Source organism: Trachymyrmex cornetzi, unplaced genomic scaffold (assembly GCF_001594075.2).
Source record: "Trachymyrmex cornetzi isolate Tcor2-1 unplaced genomic scaffold, Tcor1.1 scaffold83, whole genome shotgun sequence".
Classification (NCBI taxonomy): Eukaryota; Metazoa; Arthropoda; class Insecta; order Hymenoptera; family Formicidae; genus Trachymyrmex; species Trachymyrmex cornetzi.
In genome coordinates this window covers 1,404,757-1,424,588 of record NW_017300169.1, presented here as the reverse complement: position 1 = coordinate 1,424,588, position 19,832 = coordinate 1,404,757, and the positions used below count along the sequence as shown (strand labels likewise).

The 19,832-nt window shown below is 33.2% G+C and overlaps 3 protein-coding genes and 1 long non-coding RNA gene across 4 annotated transcripts in view; 2 read left to right on the top strand and 2 right to left on the bottom strand.

Moving 5' to 3' along the window:
- Window positions 1-5,772, bottom strand: part of LOC108768945 (RNA exonuclease 1 homolog) — a 9,112-nt gene extending 3,340 nt beyond the window's left edge. The window contains exons 1-4 of the mRNA XM_018519661.1: window positions 5,673-5,772; window positions 2,884-4,598; window positions 2,128-2,530; window positions 713-879 (exon numbers count right to left, since the gene is read on the bottom strand). Coding sequence (XP_018375163.1) covers window positions 713-879; window positions 2,128-2,530; window positions 2,884-4,598; window positions 5,673-5,772 — 2,385 coding nt within the window. The remainder of the gene's footprint in view (window positions 1-712; window positions 880-2,127; window positions 2,531-2,883; window positions 4,599-5,672) is intronic.
- Window positions 5,773-9,685: 3,913 nt separating this feature from the next.
- LOC108768745 (cytochrome P450 6k1-like) lies at window positions 9,686-13,061 on the top strand. The gene is given in 6 exon segments (XM_018519297.1): window positions 9,686-9,890; window positions 9,892-10,532; window positions 11,124-11,348; window positions 11,588-11,865; window positions 12,452-12,635; window positions 12,735-13,061. Coding segments are annotated over 6 exon segments (1,596 nt in total). The 5' UTR covers window positions 9,686-9,783; the 3' UTR covers window positions 12,896-13,061.
- Window positions 13,062-14,140: 1,079 nt separating this feature from the next.
- Window positions 14,141-19,121, bottom strand: LOC108768960 (uncharacterized). The gene is made up of 9 exons (XM_018519686.1): window positions 18,851-19,121; window positions 18,577-18,777; window positions 17,946-18,500; window positions 17,704-17,879; window positions 17,390-17,468; window positions 17,007-17,330; window positions 15,416-15,918; window positions 15,114-15,343; window positions 14,141-14,860 (listed from the first exon to the last, which is right to left on the bottom strand). Exons 1-9 carry the CDS (start codon window positions 19,055-19,057, stop codon window positions 14,601-14,603), a joined length of 2,535 nt encoding a protein of 844 aa, XP_018375188.1. The 5' UTR covers window positions 19,058-19,121; the 3' UTR covers window positions 14,141-14,600.
- LOC108768961 (uncharacterized) lies at window positions 17,162-17,776 on the top strand. The gene is made up of 3 exons (XR_001940515.1): window positions 17,162-17,233; window positions 17,305-17,405; window positions 17,715-17,776. It is a non-coding gene; the product is annotated as an uncharacterized LOC108768961 (long non-coding RNA).
- Window positions 19,122-19,832: the final 711 nt, after the last annotated feature.

Here is a 19,832-nt window from a genome sequence, read left to right as displayed (position 1 = left end):
ATATATATATATATATATTAATAATAAAAAAGTTCTTTGATTGGGGTTTATGACATCTTAAGACTGTACTTAAGACAGTCTTAAATATAAAATTCGACGTGAATACCGGCCCGGCACCTATTCTGCTAGATACAACTATTGCTATTTACCATTCAAGTGGTAAATCAGTATAAATCTTTTTTTTGAGCTTTCTTAATTTCCATAAACTCAATTCGTTCAATTAATTCGACAAATGATACAATGTTGATGCATCATTTTGTTCACATAAGTTGTAAAACTTTTGTATTAAAGAAACGTCTATGTCAGATAACAGAAAGACGTGGCAAGAAATACAATTGTCGATAAACGGTCACAAAGAGAGAAAAAAGCAAGAGATAAAAAACAATAGAAAACGAAAAGCGCATTGTAGAATAGGTTTAAGTTTTTACACTGCCCCACTTCTTAATATTTTGCGTCTATTTTAATCCTGTAAAAAGATTTTTTTATTCCGTTCAGTCAATTCAGAAATTTTTATACGGCTTTATCAATAATGTCGTCACTCCAGTATCCACTTAACTTACTTTATATTTAGTTTAACTTACTTTTTACTTTATTCTAGTTCTAAAAATAAGAAAAAGATAAAAGAGTAAATTAAACCAAGATTAAAATTAATATCTACATTAGTAGAAATCTAAGTTATATCACAATTAATAAGTTTTACAATTAAACTTACCACTTGCGGTATATGAGCGACGCGTACACCGCCCTTCGTAGTTTGTGCTATTGTTTTGTTGTCTACCACTTTAGCATCCGCGCAGAGCTTCGTTGCTGTCATTACGACCTTTTTTTTTTCCATCGCAAGAGATTTCGCATATGGAACATGAGCGATTCGAACGCGACCTGTAATACATATAACGTTAGCACTGAGTGATTTATTATTTGTGATTTACGATTCATCATAAAATTAACAAATAGTACGGACAGATTCGTCATTTTTACTTATAGTGATTTGACGAGTGCTGGATAGTTCACTGATAAAGTTGTCTATCTTTAAAACAAAAGACCTGAATTCGATTCTCATTTCGGCATCTTTAAACCGCATTAACAATTGCGCGATTGTGATTAGCGATTGGTAATTACTTTTTAATTTGATCAGAACAAAGCAGTCACCGATTGCTTTACTTTAACAGCTTTAACTCTGGTTGAAAAACAATCGTCAATTGTCAATCACAATTGGGCAATTGCTAGTATAATAACGGTTTGAAGCAGTTATTAAACTATCGACACAAAATGGATCAATAACATTGAGGTTGACTTATTGTGATTGCTTGATTATGAATCGGCAGTCAGATCGGTCTGCAGAGTCGATAATCTAATACGAGCTTTATTATTATATGTATACGAGCTTTATTATTATATGTATACGTATATATGGATGAATCTCAATAGATGTTTTCCGATGGAGGATGAATATTTTTTTACTCTAGATTGCAGTTACAATCGATTCATTTTCCATGATAAAATGTTGGAACATCTAAGATTCATCCTGTATACATATGGAAAAATGTTATATCATTTAGTAATAAAATTACTAAATGTAAAATCATTAAATACAAACATTTAATATTTGAAAAATTATGTTTCTGCTTGCTTCAATTCTGGCATTTGACCTTCAATTAGAGCAGCAGCAGCAGCAGCTCTTGTTGTAAATATTATATCAAGATCCTTAAATTCAACCAGACTGTCAACATAATATATTCTGATACTAAATTTTTTAAAAGAACTATTCAGGCAGGTTTATTTTTTATAAAATTAAAAGGTGCGAAATCAAATCACTAAATCCATTCATGCCAACTGTATAAAATTACACTGAAATAATGCATGTAAGAGTGATTAACTCGTAATTGGCATATCGAATTCGATCATCATCCTGTATCAGTTTTGTAATTATTAAGGTAATTAGAGAATTGAAGATCAATGAGTGAAGCTAAGAGTAAAGAATTATGAGGTCAAATAATAATCCAGAAATTCAACTCTAATCATAGAACTACATTATACGAACGACAAATGACGAATCACAAAATCTGACACCGGTTTAATTAGATATTTAACCAAGTAACACAATAACTTTGCATATATTCAACTTGCCATTCATATTCGGTAGCATGTCATTATTACTTATCGATGAGGTAGATTCAATATGTTCTTTGTGTACTGAAACACGTTGTATGGTACTACTTGAAGACCGATCTACTAACGTAGATGTTGTTTGAGCCTTCATGTCAGCTGCCGCTTTCTCTGCTGCCTTTTCTGCGGCCTTCTCAGCCGCTGCTTTTTTCATCAAATGCCATCGTTCGCACATTTTCTGATACGGATTTGTATGTTTTTTTGGTAATTGACTAGGACCTATCTGCCGAGTGACACTTGTGGCCGCTAAAGGATGAGCAACTCTTTTCTTACGTTCTTCTGTAATTTCTTCCATATTCTCAGTGTCATCTTTCACAGATTTTTTTACTGATACTAGTTTCGGATAGTCTGAAGCTTGATATTCCTGCGAAATAAATAAATACATACAACATAAACCGACTATACGTTACATAAGTATTAAAATTATTACTTTTATTAATAAATTTTTATTTTTTATTAAATCAAGGAAAAATTTTTTTTAAGTATCTTTAATTAAAATTTATATTAAAATGCAAGAATATTAATTAAAATACAAGAATGAAGTAACATTATACACACACACATACCGGCAAAAAATAAACTGTTTTTATAATTAATAAACACTAATTTATAAATTTGTTTTATAACTATTTTTATAATTATAAAAAATAAAAGGATAAATGAATTCCTAAAGAAAATTATTTACGATTACATTTACATTTATTTATTATTATTTACCTCAAAAATTCTTAGGCACTCTTCTTGTACATCATGATCAGAATCTGATAGTTCCAAAATTTCATCATCAATGAAAGAATGATTACTGTCTACAAAACTATCAGATCTATCAGACGAATTTCTTTCGCTACTACTTTCTTTGTGCTTGCTAGATTTTCTGGGAGAGTCATTGGATTTCCGACTTGATTCTGAATCATGCTTTTTGTCACTTCTGCTCGATGTGTGCTTGCTTGACTTAGAACTGGATGAATTCGAACTTGATTTATGTTTGTCGCGTCGGCTGGATTTATGATGATCATTTCGGTCTTTCTTCGGAGAGATGTGTCGGTGCCTTCGTGAGTTTGAGTGCTCTCTACTTCCATGCAAAGAGTCTTTATTATCGCGGCTGCTTCTTTTCCTATCTTTGTCTCTGCTAGACGAGGACCGGTGCTTATCTTTAGAATTTGATTTATCTCTAGATCTTTCCTTGTCCCTCTTCTCAGAACTATGATGATCTCTTTTATCTTTTTCTTTATTTTTATTATGACTCTTATGTTTTTCTTTTTCCTTATCAGTGTCCTGCTTTACAGTGTCTTTTTTATCCGACAATTTTCTCGAATCACTCTCTTTATATTGTTTAGATCTATCGCTATTTTTTATATCACCCATTTTTTCATCATAATGATTGCTGTGTATTTTATTATCTTTATTGCTAGTTTGTTTATCTGTATCAATTCCTATATGTTGTAAATTCTCCTTCTCCTTCTCATTTACATCTTCCGTTTGCTCAGACTTTTTTACGTTCGCCTTATGTTCGTCTGTAGACATATCTTCCATAGGTTCGTCATCGGAGAATCTAGGCTCAATATCCAAGGAATAATCCTGAGAATCCTCGCTGGCCGACGCTTTCGCTTGTTCTAACATTACAGAAGTGGATGCGTGATTGGAAGTAATGATCTCATCTATCATATCAAAATCAGACTCAAATTGATTTAAAGTGGTGTTGTTTAACTGCTGAACTGTCTGTAATGGTGCTTTGATATTTCTAGGAACGTATTCCTCCCTTCTTTTTTTAGATTTCGGATAATATACCTCCTTAAATTTAGGTTGATAATCATTTGAATTACTATCGTCATATGAATTCGACAAAGATGTATCCAATTTAACTGTCGGTACATAATTTTGTACAACATCCTGATCGGTTGTATTCATTATTGCAGTGGGTTTGTATGTAACTTCAGGCGTAACTTGAGCACTGCTCGATTCCTGAACGATACTCGACCATGGTTTAATTCTTTCTGGTGAGAATTTACGTTTCACAGCCACTCTACTCTCCCTGGTCGGCATATACGAGACTACAGGTATATGCCGTTTCTTCAGTTCCGCTATTGGCGTCGGGTTGTAGACGCAAGCGACTGGTTTTGTGATAGGTGTGGGCATCGCGACATGCTTTCCTATAATTGGCGTAGCATTGTGCATACAGACAGTGGAGCTAGAAGATAATGTCGGTTTAAGACCTTCCACTACTTGCGAGACAATGTTCTGCGAAACCTGCGAAACCTTCTCTGTATCAGTAACTTCTTGATCTGCAAGCACTTTCTTTACAGCTTCCGTCACTAGATGTTGCAGCATGTCAGGAGTCGAGGTCATAACATCAGCAGATTTGTTCTCCTGTATTTGACCCGCCGTCTGGGCCTCCACCACCCCAGCCACTCCTGCTGTACTTCCTGCATCTTCTACATAAAATAAAAATATCTCATTGTACCTTTATCCATTCATATTGATTGTTATTTAATGAACCAATTTGTAAATAATTTCTCAAAAAAAAAAAATATTCAATCTCTTAACTTTATAAACTTCTTGCATATTTAATAAATTATTCTAAACTTTCTTTTTTTCAATTTTAGATAGCCTAAAATTAGACTATCAACTCATATCTAATTTTCAAATTAAATGTATAAAACAATTAATAGAACTATAAAAATATTAAAGATTAAACTATTACATTAAGGAATAAATTATTTCGTAACAACTTTTGTAAAAAAAGAGTGTATCTTTTATCTATATGCAATTAACTGCTACTTAATGAGCCAGCTCTTGTGCATAATTTCCCAAAATATTTAAATCGTTAATTTAAAAAATATCTTGCATATTTAATCTTGCAAATTATTTTAAACTTCCTTTTTATTAAACATTTAGTACACAAGTAGTTTAAATTTACTGAAAGTATGTTTAACCTTCAAATTAGACATATGAAACAATTAATAAATAATGAAAAATATTGTAAAAATGTGATAACACATGACTAACATTATCATTATTATAACATTAAGAATTAAATTATTTTGTAATAATCTTTAACAAAAAGGTATTGTATACCTAATTCATTTGGTTTTCCACAATTCTTTGTCTTTCCTGGTACAATGAACAAAGGAAGCAAACAAAGAATTTATTGCAAAAGCGAAATCTTATAAGGTTTGATTCCACTAATGTAATATAAACTTTAATCTTGGTTTAATTTACTGTTTATCTTTTTCTAATTTTTAGAAAAATAAAAATCATTCTTTAAATTACAAAAAAATAATAAAAAATAAATTGAACCAAAATTAAAGTCAATTTTACATTGATAGAACCAGGTCTAAATAATTGCGACACAGCAACGTGCGAGAAGCATAAGAATGACACAGTTAACAAGCAGTTTTTCCTAAAATTCAATCAATTGGAATGAAGATCCTCTCGTGCATTAAATTACGTCAGAAGACCTCGGAGTCGCGTGCCTCGAGGAAGACCACGGAATTGCACGGTCTTACCTCGCTTGGCGTGTTTGAAGTGGCAATAGGGCCGATCGCACGAGCTGCCGTCATAAAACGGGCAATTTATTGTTTTGAAGTAACCGGTTGAGGGCAACATAATAACTGATTCATCGCACTCCACGCTTCGGGGAGGCCATTCTTCGTGTACGTCGTCGTCCTTCTCACGGTACAATTGTACGCCGCAATTAACGCAACCTGCTGACCGACAGTACGTGCGACATGCTCGGCAAAGTGGTATTCACGCTACTCTCGCACGAGGAGATTTTTGTACGCCGATCGACGAAATGAAGAAGAAATCAAATGCGGCGAGTCCCTATCGAAATCAATTGAAATCCGTCTAGATCGGAGGTTATGGTTCTACGAGTTCTACACACCGCCGTTCGGCGTTCGGTAGTATTATATTCGACGCATGCGAGAGGACGCCACCGTGTAAGCTGCTGCCTTAGAACATATATATGTTTATATATATGTTTTTTATATATTTTTTTTTATATATGTTTATATATGTTCTAAGGCTGCTGCACATAGCTGCGTAGCGACCTCGAGTGTATTCCGTTCCATGCGTGAAGCATCATTTATTATTGTTGTTCACCAGACGTTAAACAAGGATAAATAATACATCATGCACGAAACGAAATGTACCCCTCGTTCTTGTATTCCGTTCTGAACCGTCGACGTGTCAAGTTGTCCTTTGAATCGCGCGGGAATTAAAATACTTGTTCGGAATATTAAGTTAACAAAATTGGGGGAAACTCCACATCATGACTACCTGATGGAACGAAGAGTTCTTATAAGAGTGAACAAGACAAATATTAAGGAAACTAAAGGCCACTTTTTCTTTGATATTTATATCTCGGAGTGACAAGATTTAGCTGAATATGCATGGTAAAAGACGTTTCAGTAAATTTGTTTTAATTAACTTTGATAGCTTATATGTAGATACATTTTTTATGCTTGCCTTTAATCAATAATTTTGAACGGAATCTCATTTTATTAACCCTTACCGTACTAATATGGGTAACCAGTGACCGAGGGATTCCTGTTCGTGCAAGTTTCTTTGAGTCTTTCAGTAATTATAAATTATACTACATTTTATTATTTTCCAAAATAAAGAGTCAATATTTATTCTAGAAAGTTGAAAGTATGTTGGTGAATTTTTAGAAATTTTTTGAATTATTTTGAAGAGGTGAAAAAACGAAGAAATATTTGAAGTGACCCTTGATGGTATAAATATTAAAGCTATAAGTAATTTAATTAAATTTATTAAAAATAATAATTTAAAACTGTAGAATTACATACATAACTAATAAGATTTTATTAAAATTAATTTGTGAACATGAAAAATTATTTTTATACGGTCTATTATGTATAGGGGATCTCATTTCCATAGATTGTCCAAAAATCCCTATAGAGAATCTGGAGTCTTATGGTTGTGAGTTCAAAGTAATGTTAAGAGCTCCAAGTTAATTTCTAAGAAGAGATATATATTATATCAATTGAGACCTCTGCTCCCCGAGGAGGTTATTCATAGGATCAATTAGATCCGTTATTTTCGCATGGTACTGTGTCTCTATATTTGAGACGGAAAACCAATCAAGGGGAAACAGAAGAAGAACTTGGGATCTCTGGCATAGTAGTCTCGTGCGCTACCTATTACGCCATGATCGTGCTCACATTAATTATTTATTTTAAAATATAAGTATTATTTTGATGGTTATTATTTAATGCGATATATTGCTTATACTTGTTGAATTTAAATATCATTCTATATATTTTTATTAGCGGTAAATAAATTTATAGAGTTATATTATTTGAATGTTACTTAGAATTGATTCTAACAATTATTATCGATTATGTAAATTTTAACTTAAAGCCTAATTATATGAAGTTTGTTTAAATGTAAATAATATTTATATTAAATGGAGATTTCTTTTGGGATTTTGTTAGGGTATGACCATGATGTTGATATTATGAGACACTGATGTAACCAGACCCTGACATGTAAACCTGTTTTTTTACATAATAAAACTTGTTTTGCCTAGTGTATGTGCCTTATTGCCTATTGTAAGGTTATATGTATATATAGATTTCTATATATAGATATGTATATATAGATATTGTATTCTATAATTTTATTTGTTGTTTTTTAGATTATAGAACGTTTGTTAAACTCCTTCTGTAGTAATTTTTCTTATTAAGGTTCTCTGACTGCAGTTATGCTCAACCTAATGAGCACATTAGTGCTCACCATTATGAAAATTTTTATGAAAATTTATTTCACTTTTATATAAGATATTCCATAAGTGTTAATGTGCTTATACAAGTTTTTTTATACATTATAAAATGTTTCTCGCCTTCGCTACTGCCGCCGGTCGAAAAAATAGCGACTTTACTTATTTTGCTACTTACTTTGCTCGATGATTTCTTAAAAACGAATGACATTCTTTACACTTATCTAATTTTTTTTTTTTTGACACTCTCCAACTACAAATCTTTATTGTACTCTGGGCATCCTTAGGATATTTCTTGGAGAGAATTTCTCCAATTTAGATCTCCATTTTAGTCTCTATTCTATTCTCATTCACTGGATTAACCAAAAAAGAAGTTTCATTCTAGTATTTTAAAAAAACTTCGATGTTGGCTATAAGAATATTGAATAGAAAAATTGGGATTTATTTATTAAAAATTTTTAATTTTGATTTTGAAAGCTCCTCCATACTTGCTCTCAAGATCAAATAGAAATCACCACTTGATACATTTATTAAAATTTTACAACTTTAACATGAAATTTTTTTTTCTCAAATGTTTTATTTTCAATATTTTACCTATCTAAAACTTTGTTGTCACCTTGCATATATTCGTTCAAGGCTAGTCTTTATATAGTGCTTAATAAACTTTTATAGTGCCTAATATAAACTTTTGTATACATTTTTACAATTTTCAGTTCAAGCAAATTATTATTTGTCAGTCTATACAGCTTTAGAACAAAGTTAAAGTATGTAATATCACCAGTTAAACTGACAATTTAATATTACTGATGTTAATAAGCATCTGTCAATTTAATTTGTGATATTACGTACTCTATGAGGATGAAGATTACATACTTCAGCTTTGTTTTAAGACCGTAGAGTTTCAAGACCATAAATATAACCGCGCAGCACAGTTTGCTTGAACTAAAAATTCTAAAAATTCACACGAAAATGTTATTATAGGCACTAAAACTCGTTTTAACCGAATATGGCTTTCTTCACTCATCTGTGTTGTTACTATGTCATTCGAAATCGTTAAAAACAAATATACGGCAATAGCTACCAGTGCATCATAAACAATTATAGATTTGCGTGATTTTGTTGAGTCACACTTTTAGTTTTATGAAATGTTTTAATTTAAAGATCATTTTCTGATAAAATTAATCCGACTAATCCGACAGCTAGCTATCAGATTATGAAATAGCTATTTCATAATTGTCGAGGGACATGGGGAGTGGCCGAATCAGAAATATTAATGGAATCTACATCGAATCAATTTGATGTTTTCGACGCCGTTTGATGACGATTCCATTATCATTTCTGACTGGGTGGATCACTTTCTGATGAGTGGTCGATTCGTGATCTATGAACCCGGGTTTAATCCGTCTGTCCACATACGCGGTTTTTTCCTCGTTTCCTTGAAAACATCGCTCCATCTAGTAATTGAAGTTATTAATATATGTATCTCTTTGCTTAAGGAGCAGTGCTCTAATATTGTATGGAGCAGGGTTGGTAAAGACTAATGTTTTTTTTTAAGAATAAAACATATTGTGTTTCTTCTTGAATATGTTTTTAATGCTTCAAATATGCTTTAAACAGTACTATAAAAAAACATATTTAAAACATATTAAAAACATCAATTAAACATGTTTTAAACTATTTAAAACACGTTTAAAACATGTTTTTTATTAACCCTGGTATGGAGTGATATATACAGAATCGCAAGGCTCGTAACCAAGTCGCTTATTTCATAATAATTCTAAGAAAATGTCAAGTGTTTCCGTTCTGCCAATATATATTTAGACGTCAATATTTATAAATATAATTACACATTACGCAAGCTATTCGAGTGACAAAAAATGCAATCTTCTTGTTACATGTCAAGTGAAACCTTATTGAGGTGTATACGCAAGAGACGATCGGAGGAAAAACGTATAAATCAACAGATACCGCAAGATTTCATCAATGATGGACTACCTGATTTATTACACATCTGCGCTGATAATCTCTTTCAGCCTCTTTTACGCGTATGCCAAGTACAAGTTTTCCTATTGGAGTAGACGCGGGGTGAAAAGTCCTCCGACGCATTTGTTCTTTGGTAATTTCAAGGACTGCATCACCCTGAAGAAGTCGCCGGGTGATAAGCTACGTGAAATCTACAATAGTGCCGATCCAAACGACCCTTACATCGGTTTTTATGTCTTCCATAAACCGCTATTGCTCTTGCGGGACCACGATCTGATCAAACAGGTGATGATCAAGGATTTTGATGTCTTCCCGAATCGGCGATTTGGTTCAGGCAGTCAGAGAGACCCGATAGGCCTGGACAGCATCTTGTCCATGCATCAGCCTAGATGGAAATACGTTAGAAATAAACTAACCTCAGTTTTAACCGGACAAAAACTGAAAAAAATGATACCACTGATGAGAGAGAACGGAGAGCTCATGTTGAACTTCATCGAGAACCTGTCGACGAACGAGGATGGCTGGAGTGAGTACGAGATAAAAGATATCAGTAGTCGTTACACCACCGATGTTTTGGCTTCTCTGACGTTTGGTATTAACATAAACTCTTTCGACGATAACGAGACCGCTTTTTATAAAACTGGTAAGATTTTGCACTGATTTTATTGGATCCGTAAAACATGCAGCTTTTGTACATATATTACCTTAATTGGTGAAAATTTTTCTGAAATTTCCTTCATAATTTTTATATAAATTTCAGAATTTTTCATAATTTCTGCATTTTATAACTTATTAAAAAATTTCTTGAATATTATAAGAATTAAAACACTTTTCAGAAGTGCAGAGAAAGTCTACATTTTTTCTAGAATTCTTTATACACTGTATACAGTGTATACACATATGAATTCTAAGAACTTCTATAAGATTTCTCATTCTATAATTTTTGAAGAAAGCTCATAAAATTTAAAAAGAGTTTAAGATTTTTTTCAAAAATGTTCATAGATTTAAAATATTTTTGTAACAAATTCTTACAAATATTATTAAATATTAAAAATATTATGCAATATTATAAGAACTTTTTTTATCAAGATATAATCTGCTGGGAATCAGAAAATTCTTTATTCTTCATTATGTATAAAAGAAAAAAATGTGCTATATCATTTATCAGATACATATACATATATAATTATATGCATTATATAAATTACGTAAGATGTTATATATATTTGCACAGGTGTAACAATCTTTAGAGGTTTTATGCGCGGAATTGTATTCATTATTCAGTTCTTCATACCTGATTGGGACTTTTTAGTCGTACCGTTTATTAACGGACCTGCGAATTATCTTCGCAATATTTTCTGGGACTCCATGAATACCAGAGAAAGGCTGGGATTTAAAAGAGGAGACATGATAGATTCCATGTTGGCGCTCAAAAATGGAGAACAAAATCCCATTTACAGTAAAGATTACATTTGACTTATAAAGTTGAAAAGTAACAACTATCGCGTCGCGTTGACACTTATATCTACATAAAGTAGTCTAATATGGTCTATTTTGCTATTAATCTTATAAATTTCTATATATTTCTGCTGTGTGCGTTGAACTTACGATAAATTATCGCAAAAAAGAAGAATAATGGACAGAATCGTAAATTTCTTAGTATTAATTAATACCATCGTTTAATCGTTTATGTCGTAGAGTTTGAAGGAGACAATTTAGTGGCGCAGTCCTCCAGTTTGTATATAGCCGGATTCGAGGCTACCGCGACTACGATAGCTTATACTCTGTATAATTTGGGGCATCATCCAGAGCATCAAGACACTATATACAATGAGATACAAACGCAGTTATCGGGAAAAGAATTGACGATGGATCTGATCAATGGATTGTCTTTCTTGGACTCTGTTGTAGTTGAATCACTGAGACTACATCCTCCTCTACCCGTCACTGACAGAATAACTACAAGGGATTATGAGGTGACTATACATACAAGTAGCTTTATATATTCAGTAAACGAAAATTGATTAAAATGGATTAAAAAAGATTCAATTCATCGCGAATGTGTACTTCTGAATTATTTTTTCGCTAAAATAGGATTATTCTTCTAAATCTATATATTTCTCTAAAAAAGTATAATCCAATTAGCGCGAAGAAAACTTTTACTTCTACTGAACGTGACCATTGGTAGTCGCGAGACTCGCTAGTTAACGGTAGCCGATAAGATGTTAGAAAAACTCACTATTAAACGCGCAAATTTTAAGCGATATGATTCGCCAAATTTAAGTGCATATAATTAAAAAACTATTATAGTCTCGACATTTTAGTATACATATAATTAGGATTTCCTTAAAATAATCTCAGAAATTTATCCTTATGGTTGTTCTACAATGTGTTTTTTGTTTCCTGTTTCTTGCTGTTTGTCTCTTGCTTTCTTGACCAAAAAGGCAAGAGACAAACAGAGATAAACAGCAAGAAACAGGAAATAAAAAGCACATTGTAGAACATTAAGCATTGTTACGGTCTTTTATTACTAGATTCTTTACATATATGCGTCATTTTTAGTTGCCAAATTCTGGATTAATAATCGAGAAGAATATTCCGGTGTATGTTTCTATAAATGCGACAAATCAAGATCCCAAATACTTTTCCAATCCGCAAGACTTTATTCCATCGAGAACAGAAACAAAGGACGAAAAAAAGTTTTACGAATCCTTGGCATTCGGTATTGGACCTCGATCATGTATAGGTGAGTTAGAAAATATTCATATATAACTCGAATGACATTATTTTTTCTTATAAGTGTATATTATTAGAAATTTATATCGCAATTTATATTGAATTTCAGGACAGAGATTTGGCCTATTAATTGTAAAAATGGCGATAATTATGATCATCTCGAATTATACTATATCTTACAAAGCAAATAAGAAACATGACAACAAAGCTATTCACGTATTCACATACGCGTCGGATGGTTTGTATGTTAAGTTCAAGAAACGTAATTAGGCACTTACTTCAAATTAACACAGTGTATTTTACTTAATTTTATTTCCATAATATTAAAGTCAAACGCGTGTGACATATTTTAACCTTTTTATTTTGCACATATTTATCTGATTTAGCTCTCAATAAATATTTAAAAAATGAAATTGACCACAACGGTATAAAGACGAGTACAAAATATTACCAAGATTGTATATTTGTTTAAAAATGTATAATAGAAAATTTTTTATTATTTTTTATTTAAATGTTTATATTATTTGTTATTTAAATGTATAATAGAGATTTTTTTTAAATAATCTCTGACTTAAGCTAGTCACACTTTCCGTAACAGTAACTGTAACGTAGATTTTCGACCAATCGCGTTGCTCGATTCGGTCGTTCGTAATCATAACTGTAACAATCAAGCAACACGATTGGTCGAAAACCTTACTGTTATTGTTACGGAAAGTGTGCGTGACTAGCTTAGAGCTATGGCACATAAAAGACTTAAGCAATGAGATGTAAGCAGTAAAGAAATCAACATGTTGGATTGGCTACTGCCTGTGTTATGGCCTTACGGACTCTACTGTGATTGGTCAATTCGTTTACTGCTTATATTTTACTGCCTAAGTTTTTTTTTGTGTACCATGGCTCTTACGCTTTCAATAAATATTTTTCAAAATGAGGCACAGACAGAATACTCAAAAAAAGATAATCTAATTGTAAAGTGAAATTTCCGGTAACCTCATATTCTAAGCAGAAACTTTTACAGAAAGAGTATTCCTCTTCCAATGCACTGGATTATTCATCAAAAATGTATTGGAAATTATTCTAACAATTTTCCTATTGTATGAAGAGGAATATATTTACTGAAAGCGGAGTGCCCTCTTACGAGTAAATTATATTAGGAACAGCAAGATTTTATTGCAGCAAGATTTTATTGCAGCAAGATTTTATTGCAGCAAGATTTTATTGCAGATGCAAAACGAAAGTACTCTAACTGTAAGAATATTGTGCTTAGCATATTTTTCTCTCGATTTCAGAAGATTCCTCTTGAGGCCGTGTATAAGAATAAAATCCTCTAAAATTTAGCGGTTTCTGCTAATATTAAAATTATTTTTTTTTTGGGTGAAGAGATGTAAAGAAGTTATCGCAAAATGTTATCGCAAAGATTGTATATTTACAAATGTATAACAATATAATAATATATATATCTCTTTAAATAGTACAATACGTTACATTCTTTAAAATCAATTTATTATTACGCGCACATGTCTTGTATAATTAACGGATGAAAGGTGTACGATTTCTATTCAGGTAACTATGCATTATATAAAATATCCGTCGTACACGAATTTCGATAGTGTAAGTCATGTATTCGTATTTGTCATTTGTGCTTTCTTAAGATGCACTCTATTATATACTCGATTTGTCGTGGTTCTCCCATTCACACAATTTTATTATGCAGAATGCCACGAAAAAATTAAATTACATTTTATTAGATTATATCGCAAGTAATGCATGCTAATACACTCACAAAAGAAATATAATGTATTGTTGTGTATATGCATGTATCATGTATTATACTATTAAATATTTATACCTATTCTATTGCGAGGTCAACAGTCTTATACTGTTAACAATTAGTAAAAAGATAATTTCTGAAAGATCTTTTTGAACACAACGTGTCATGCATGACAAGATTCGCAATTATGTGTTACAGTACAACTTACAGTTTTGTTTCATGTTTCACTCGTGTTCGGAGTAATTGACTCGGTCGTAGGACACCATGAGAATTGTTCGAATAACAATTGTTAGACATAATGTTAGACGCGCCGTACTCTGCATTAGGATTTGCGGCGTCGTTCTCTTCATTATTTTCGTATATATGACGCCTCTGCAAGATTTCATCGTAATTGTGAACATGATTGGCCTTCGTTTGTGCTTCTGAATCCGTTTCGTCCTCATTATCAGCACTATCTACATCGCCTAAAAAATTTCAACGTTGTTAAAAATGTGATCCGTAATTAACTTGAGTTGTCTTCAAAATTTCTGCAACGTAGTATAGATTTCTTACAGAAATCCCCAACTTAATACTAGAAGATAGTAATTAATTATTTATTTTAAGTACAATAGTACTTTTAATGCTCAAAATATGTAATTAATCACTACCTTTCAGTACTACATTTCTATAAGCAATTATTAACTGCAATATAGAGAAAGAGATAAGAAGCGTACTCACCGTCGGAGCTATTGGTGGACGGAAGATAAAAACGCGAAGAATATATTTTATTATTTCCTACGCGACGCTCTCGTTCTCTCACGGCGCTGTTAGGATTATATTTGAATTCGCGAGGTAACGTATAACTCCTAGGTAACGAGACTTGACTACCTTCCATGTCGCTGACTTCCGCTTCTCCATCGCCCTCACCTTTAGAACTTTCTTCGACGCCGTTCTGATTCGCATGCAATCTGATGAAATGAAATTTGAATCAACTGATTCTTCCAAATTGGTTGTTCAAACATCGATTGTACTTTTATTACCTATGACTGAGATGTCCAGGCGGTGACCAATGGGGATAATGATGCGGAAGACATCGCGGTGCTAATAATATCTCTGGCGTGTCCGCCCGTTCTCGTTGAGGCGCTGCTCTCCACGGATTCGAGGGATTAGGATAATACGGAGAGGAAGGTGGTGGAGGTAAGAGGCAATGCATTTTGATGGGCGGCCAAGACGATAAGGCATTACCACCGTTCTGCTCGCAGAACGACGGTGGAGACGTGAATAACGGGGAACTCGGAGAGGTATGCAATTTCGTGTTTGGTGGTGGTTGCTGATTAGATGCGGAAGGGGAGGACGAAAAAGAGGATGTAGAAGCGGAAGGAGGTGGGAACAATTTACCTTCTTTGATCTCCTCCTGTATCGCTCGCAATTCTCGAAGTTGTTGTTGTTTTTTCTCTTTCAATTTCTCGCGTATTAACGTGACATTCAACGAGCCGCCGATTGCCATATCAGTTTCGTCTTTGTGCTCGTTGGAACCATCGTTCTGTATTGAGAGATTAATTATATTGTAACAGCAGTCTTATTGCAATGAGCAAATACGCAGAGGAAATCAGAACATAAAATGAATTTATTTATTCCTCACGTACAATACACGTTAGTAAACTACATACAACATAATTTTTTCAATATAATCGCTCAACTTTGTAACACATTTAGTGTAACTATCCATAAGACTTTTGATTCCGTCTGTAAAAAAGGATTTTGGCTGTTCTTAAAATTTGAAAAGCCACACACTTCCTACATTCTAATGGTGATATTCGGTCATTCGAACTCTATACTTGAACAGTACACACACACATTAAATGCTGCTTTATATAAAACATCTAAATACAGTGGCATAATTTAATCAACCTTAATAATAAAATAATACGTATATTTTATTAAATATATTGTGACAATATCATTATTCATTTAAAATATTTATATGCTTTTACATTACTTTGCTAACTTCACATACAGATAGTAGTAATCTAGTGTAATGCAAGTAACTAAATTCGCTATAAAACAATTGAAACTTGAAATTTTCTCACGTTCAGTGCTGGGTTCAGATTCCCATCTAAGCGTCGCCCTATTACTTTATCCTTGTTGTTTATTAAACATTGAACAAGGATGATATGATACTCGGACGGCGCTCGGGTGGAAATCCGAACATGTCCCTGCATACAGTTATGGTTTCTTGCTGCTTCCGATTTTCATTTTGTTTAGTTTGTTAAAGAAAGTCCTGATACAAGTTCCACTTAACGTTCGCAATACTCTTGAAGTAATTTACAAATGTTAATAAGGACAAACGGTGCTTGCAAGTGGCCAAATGGAAGCCTTGATGGGTCAAATGCCAGTGATAAATTAGTTATCTTAGAATTTAGGAAGCGATGCATATATTTTGAGGGCAACCAAAAATCTTGTTCGCAGACAGAAGATTGTGGATCATTAGACAAAAAGTGTAGTAAAACTGTTCGATTATATTGAGAAATGATGTTGTATGCATTTCGCTAACGTATATAGTATTATACGTTAAAGGAATAAATAAGTTCAATTTGCTTTCTAATTCATAGATTTGTTAAAAATATCTACCTGTACTACATTAGAAGATATCGGTTTCTTCCAAAATGGAATCAATTGCCGCGATCCATTGCCCATGTTGAGCCACTGTTTTGAGTCACCTATCGCCGTTACGGAACTCATCACCGTGCTCTGCGATTGCGGCGGTGGCGGTGGTACAAAGCTGGTTGGTTTCTTCTTCTTGCGATTCGGATTTACAACAGCCGTTGGATTTGCGAAACGGCAATTGAACACACCTGGTATGCCGCCGTTACTTAATTTAACTTTCCTCATGCTAATACTAATATTAACTTTCTTTCCCTCGTTATAGTCTATCTGTTTCTCTTCCGCATTGTCCTAAAAATTAAAAAATTTTATAATGATCCCTCCAAGAAAAAATCTGTCTCATATTATACCTGATTCGATAATGTAGTGAGATTCGAACCAGTCATTCTCCCACCAGCCTCGTACCTTAATCTTCTTACATGAAAAAATCTGTAACAAAAATGAAAAATTAATTTAACTGTAAATATTTTCATTATATAGATATGTAATTCTATAATTCTAGTATTCGCTTAATGTTATAATCACTTATTAAGAATTATATTTATTTAATTAAATTTACACTCTAATTACTACACAAATTTCCATTTCACTTTTATGTGTGAATTTAATCATATAATATTACTATATAAATATTAATTAATAAAATAAAGCAAAATACGCTTACCTGTAATAAAGACCCATGAAAAACATGCCACCAAAAAATAAAGCTAGTAGAAGAAGTACTAGAGTAACTGGATGTAGATGATGCTGGTGAGACAAAAGATCGGCACGATTAACACCAGCTATCCACACGCCGATGAGTAAACTGTTCTCCAAGAACATTACAGTGTAAAATATCACCTGAAAGAATAAAAAAACATAACATTAAGATAAATAGATTGTCATTCAGATGTAAATAGTACTAACCATTTTTTGACGATGATTCGTCTCATGTAGATTAACGTATGCAAATATATACACAAAAGCAAGGAGAGAAGCGAGGAAAGTCTTCCTAAGAAGGGAAAGACGCTCGCCACCGTGGAAGAGTCCGTCCGGCGTGAGCAGTAACCACGTCAACATGGATAACCAGTGGAGAGCCATCACGATCAGCAGCCACTGTCCGCCGTACAACGAAGCGTACGCGACCAATGCTCCGACGCGAGCACTCACTGTCCCCAGACGCCAAAATAATTGCGCCAGCACTCCCAACCATGTTAGCACTAAACGTTCTAGATTACGCAGACGCGCGGCACCTTTGCTGAAACTGGCAACCGCCCAGCACACACTCCATAAGGACAGTCCTGCCGACACTAGTGTCAGCTCCTTTAATTTACCGCCGTCCTTGCTCTCACTTTCGTTCAATTTCTCGGCTTCTATCCTATCACCGTCGATAGCGCCGAACAAAACGTAGAGCTGCAGAAGTAGCATTGGAGCGGCCTCACAGAATGCGTGTATCAGCCGTAATACACAGAGCTCCCGTACCTGAGATGATCGAGACTTATAATGAAACGAAAGAGACGACGGAAGAATGTTCTTCTTTCCAAAAATGTTTACGTACCTCGTGCTTCACAAAAGTTAAATTTACTGGAATAAATAATTTGAAGTATCTCCATAGTACACCGACTTGGGTGGAGTGAAGTAATAGAACGCAGCCTACAGTCCAATTGCCAATTCTCTTCACTGGATTTACATGACAATTATTTGGTGCGTTTGTTAATTTACCTCTAGCTCCCCAGAGATACCATCGCAAACTAACGATCTGCAAAAATAATTATATAGTATATAATTATAACGATGAAATTGCAAAACAATGTAGAAGTTTAGTCACAAACCTGAGAAATCAACAGAGAAGTTGTTATAAAAGTGATGCTCAATGGAAATAGTATGGGCGATGTTGTTACTTGATGGGCAAGGGCATATACCATCGCAAAATCAAAGACAACATCGCAGAAATAGGATGCTAATGAAATAATGTTAAATAGTACATCACACAGAGGCAAAAATTCATGCTGATGTTGTAGTTGATGACACTGGGCCATAATGGGCTTTTATTGCCCATTTGGAATATTTAGCAATTTTTTATTTCACTTATCTTAATCCACTCTCCTCTTCCTATAAAATAAAAATAAAATGTTATATATCTTATCAAATTATAAATAAATAAAAAAGAGAAAACATATATTTTTTATTAACAAAATTAATTTCTCCCAAAGATAAAAATATTAACTCCAATCATAAAAGTCAAATTAAGAATAAAAAAAATTTATATATTGTTCTATTATTTTTGCATTATTTCTAACTTTAAATTTTACAAATTTGAATGTAATATTCCTCTCTTATAATTGTTCTTTTCATACAATTTAAATTCTATAAAATACTTTTCTTGTACAATTGAAAATTAATATATTTCAATAATATTTTTAAATAATCAATAATCAATAATTTTAAGTAATCACCTCTTTGATTTTTAATAAATTTAAATAATTATATATAAAACTGAAAAATATATACATATAGGCATTGCAAGACAGAAACATAATAAAAATTACCAACAAGAATTTCGTGTTAAGACGGCTATAAACAAGTCACGACGTTCGATGTCACAAGCGGATTCATTTGTCCGTTATACGCCGGGGGGTCAAACTGAACGTCCGCTCTCGCGACGTCGCAGGATTCGCATTCGCCCTGCGCCCGCATTCAAAACGCACCTACGACACCTCACTCACGACGTCGGGACGCGCACGAACAGATTTTTAAAAGGCCAGGCGCAACGAGGTGGACGCGCAACAATGTCGGCGCGTATAGCGCGCAGCG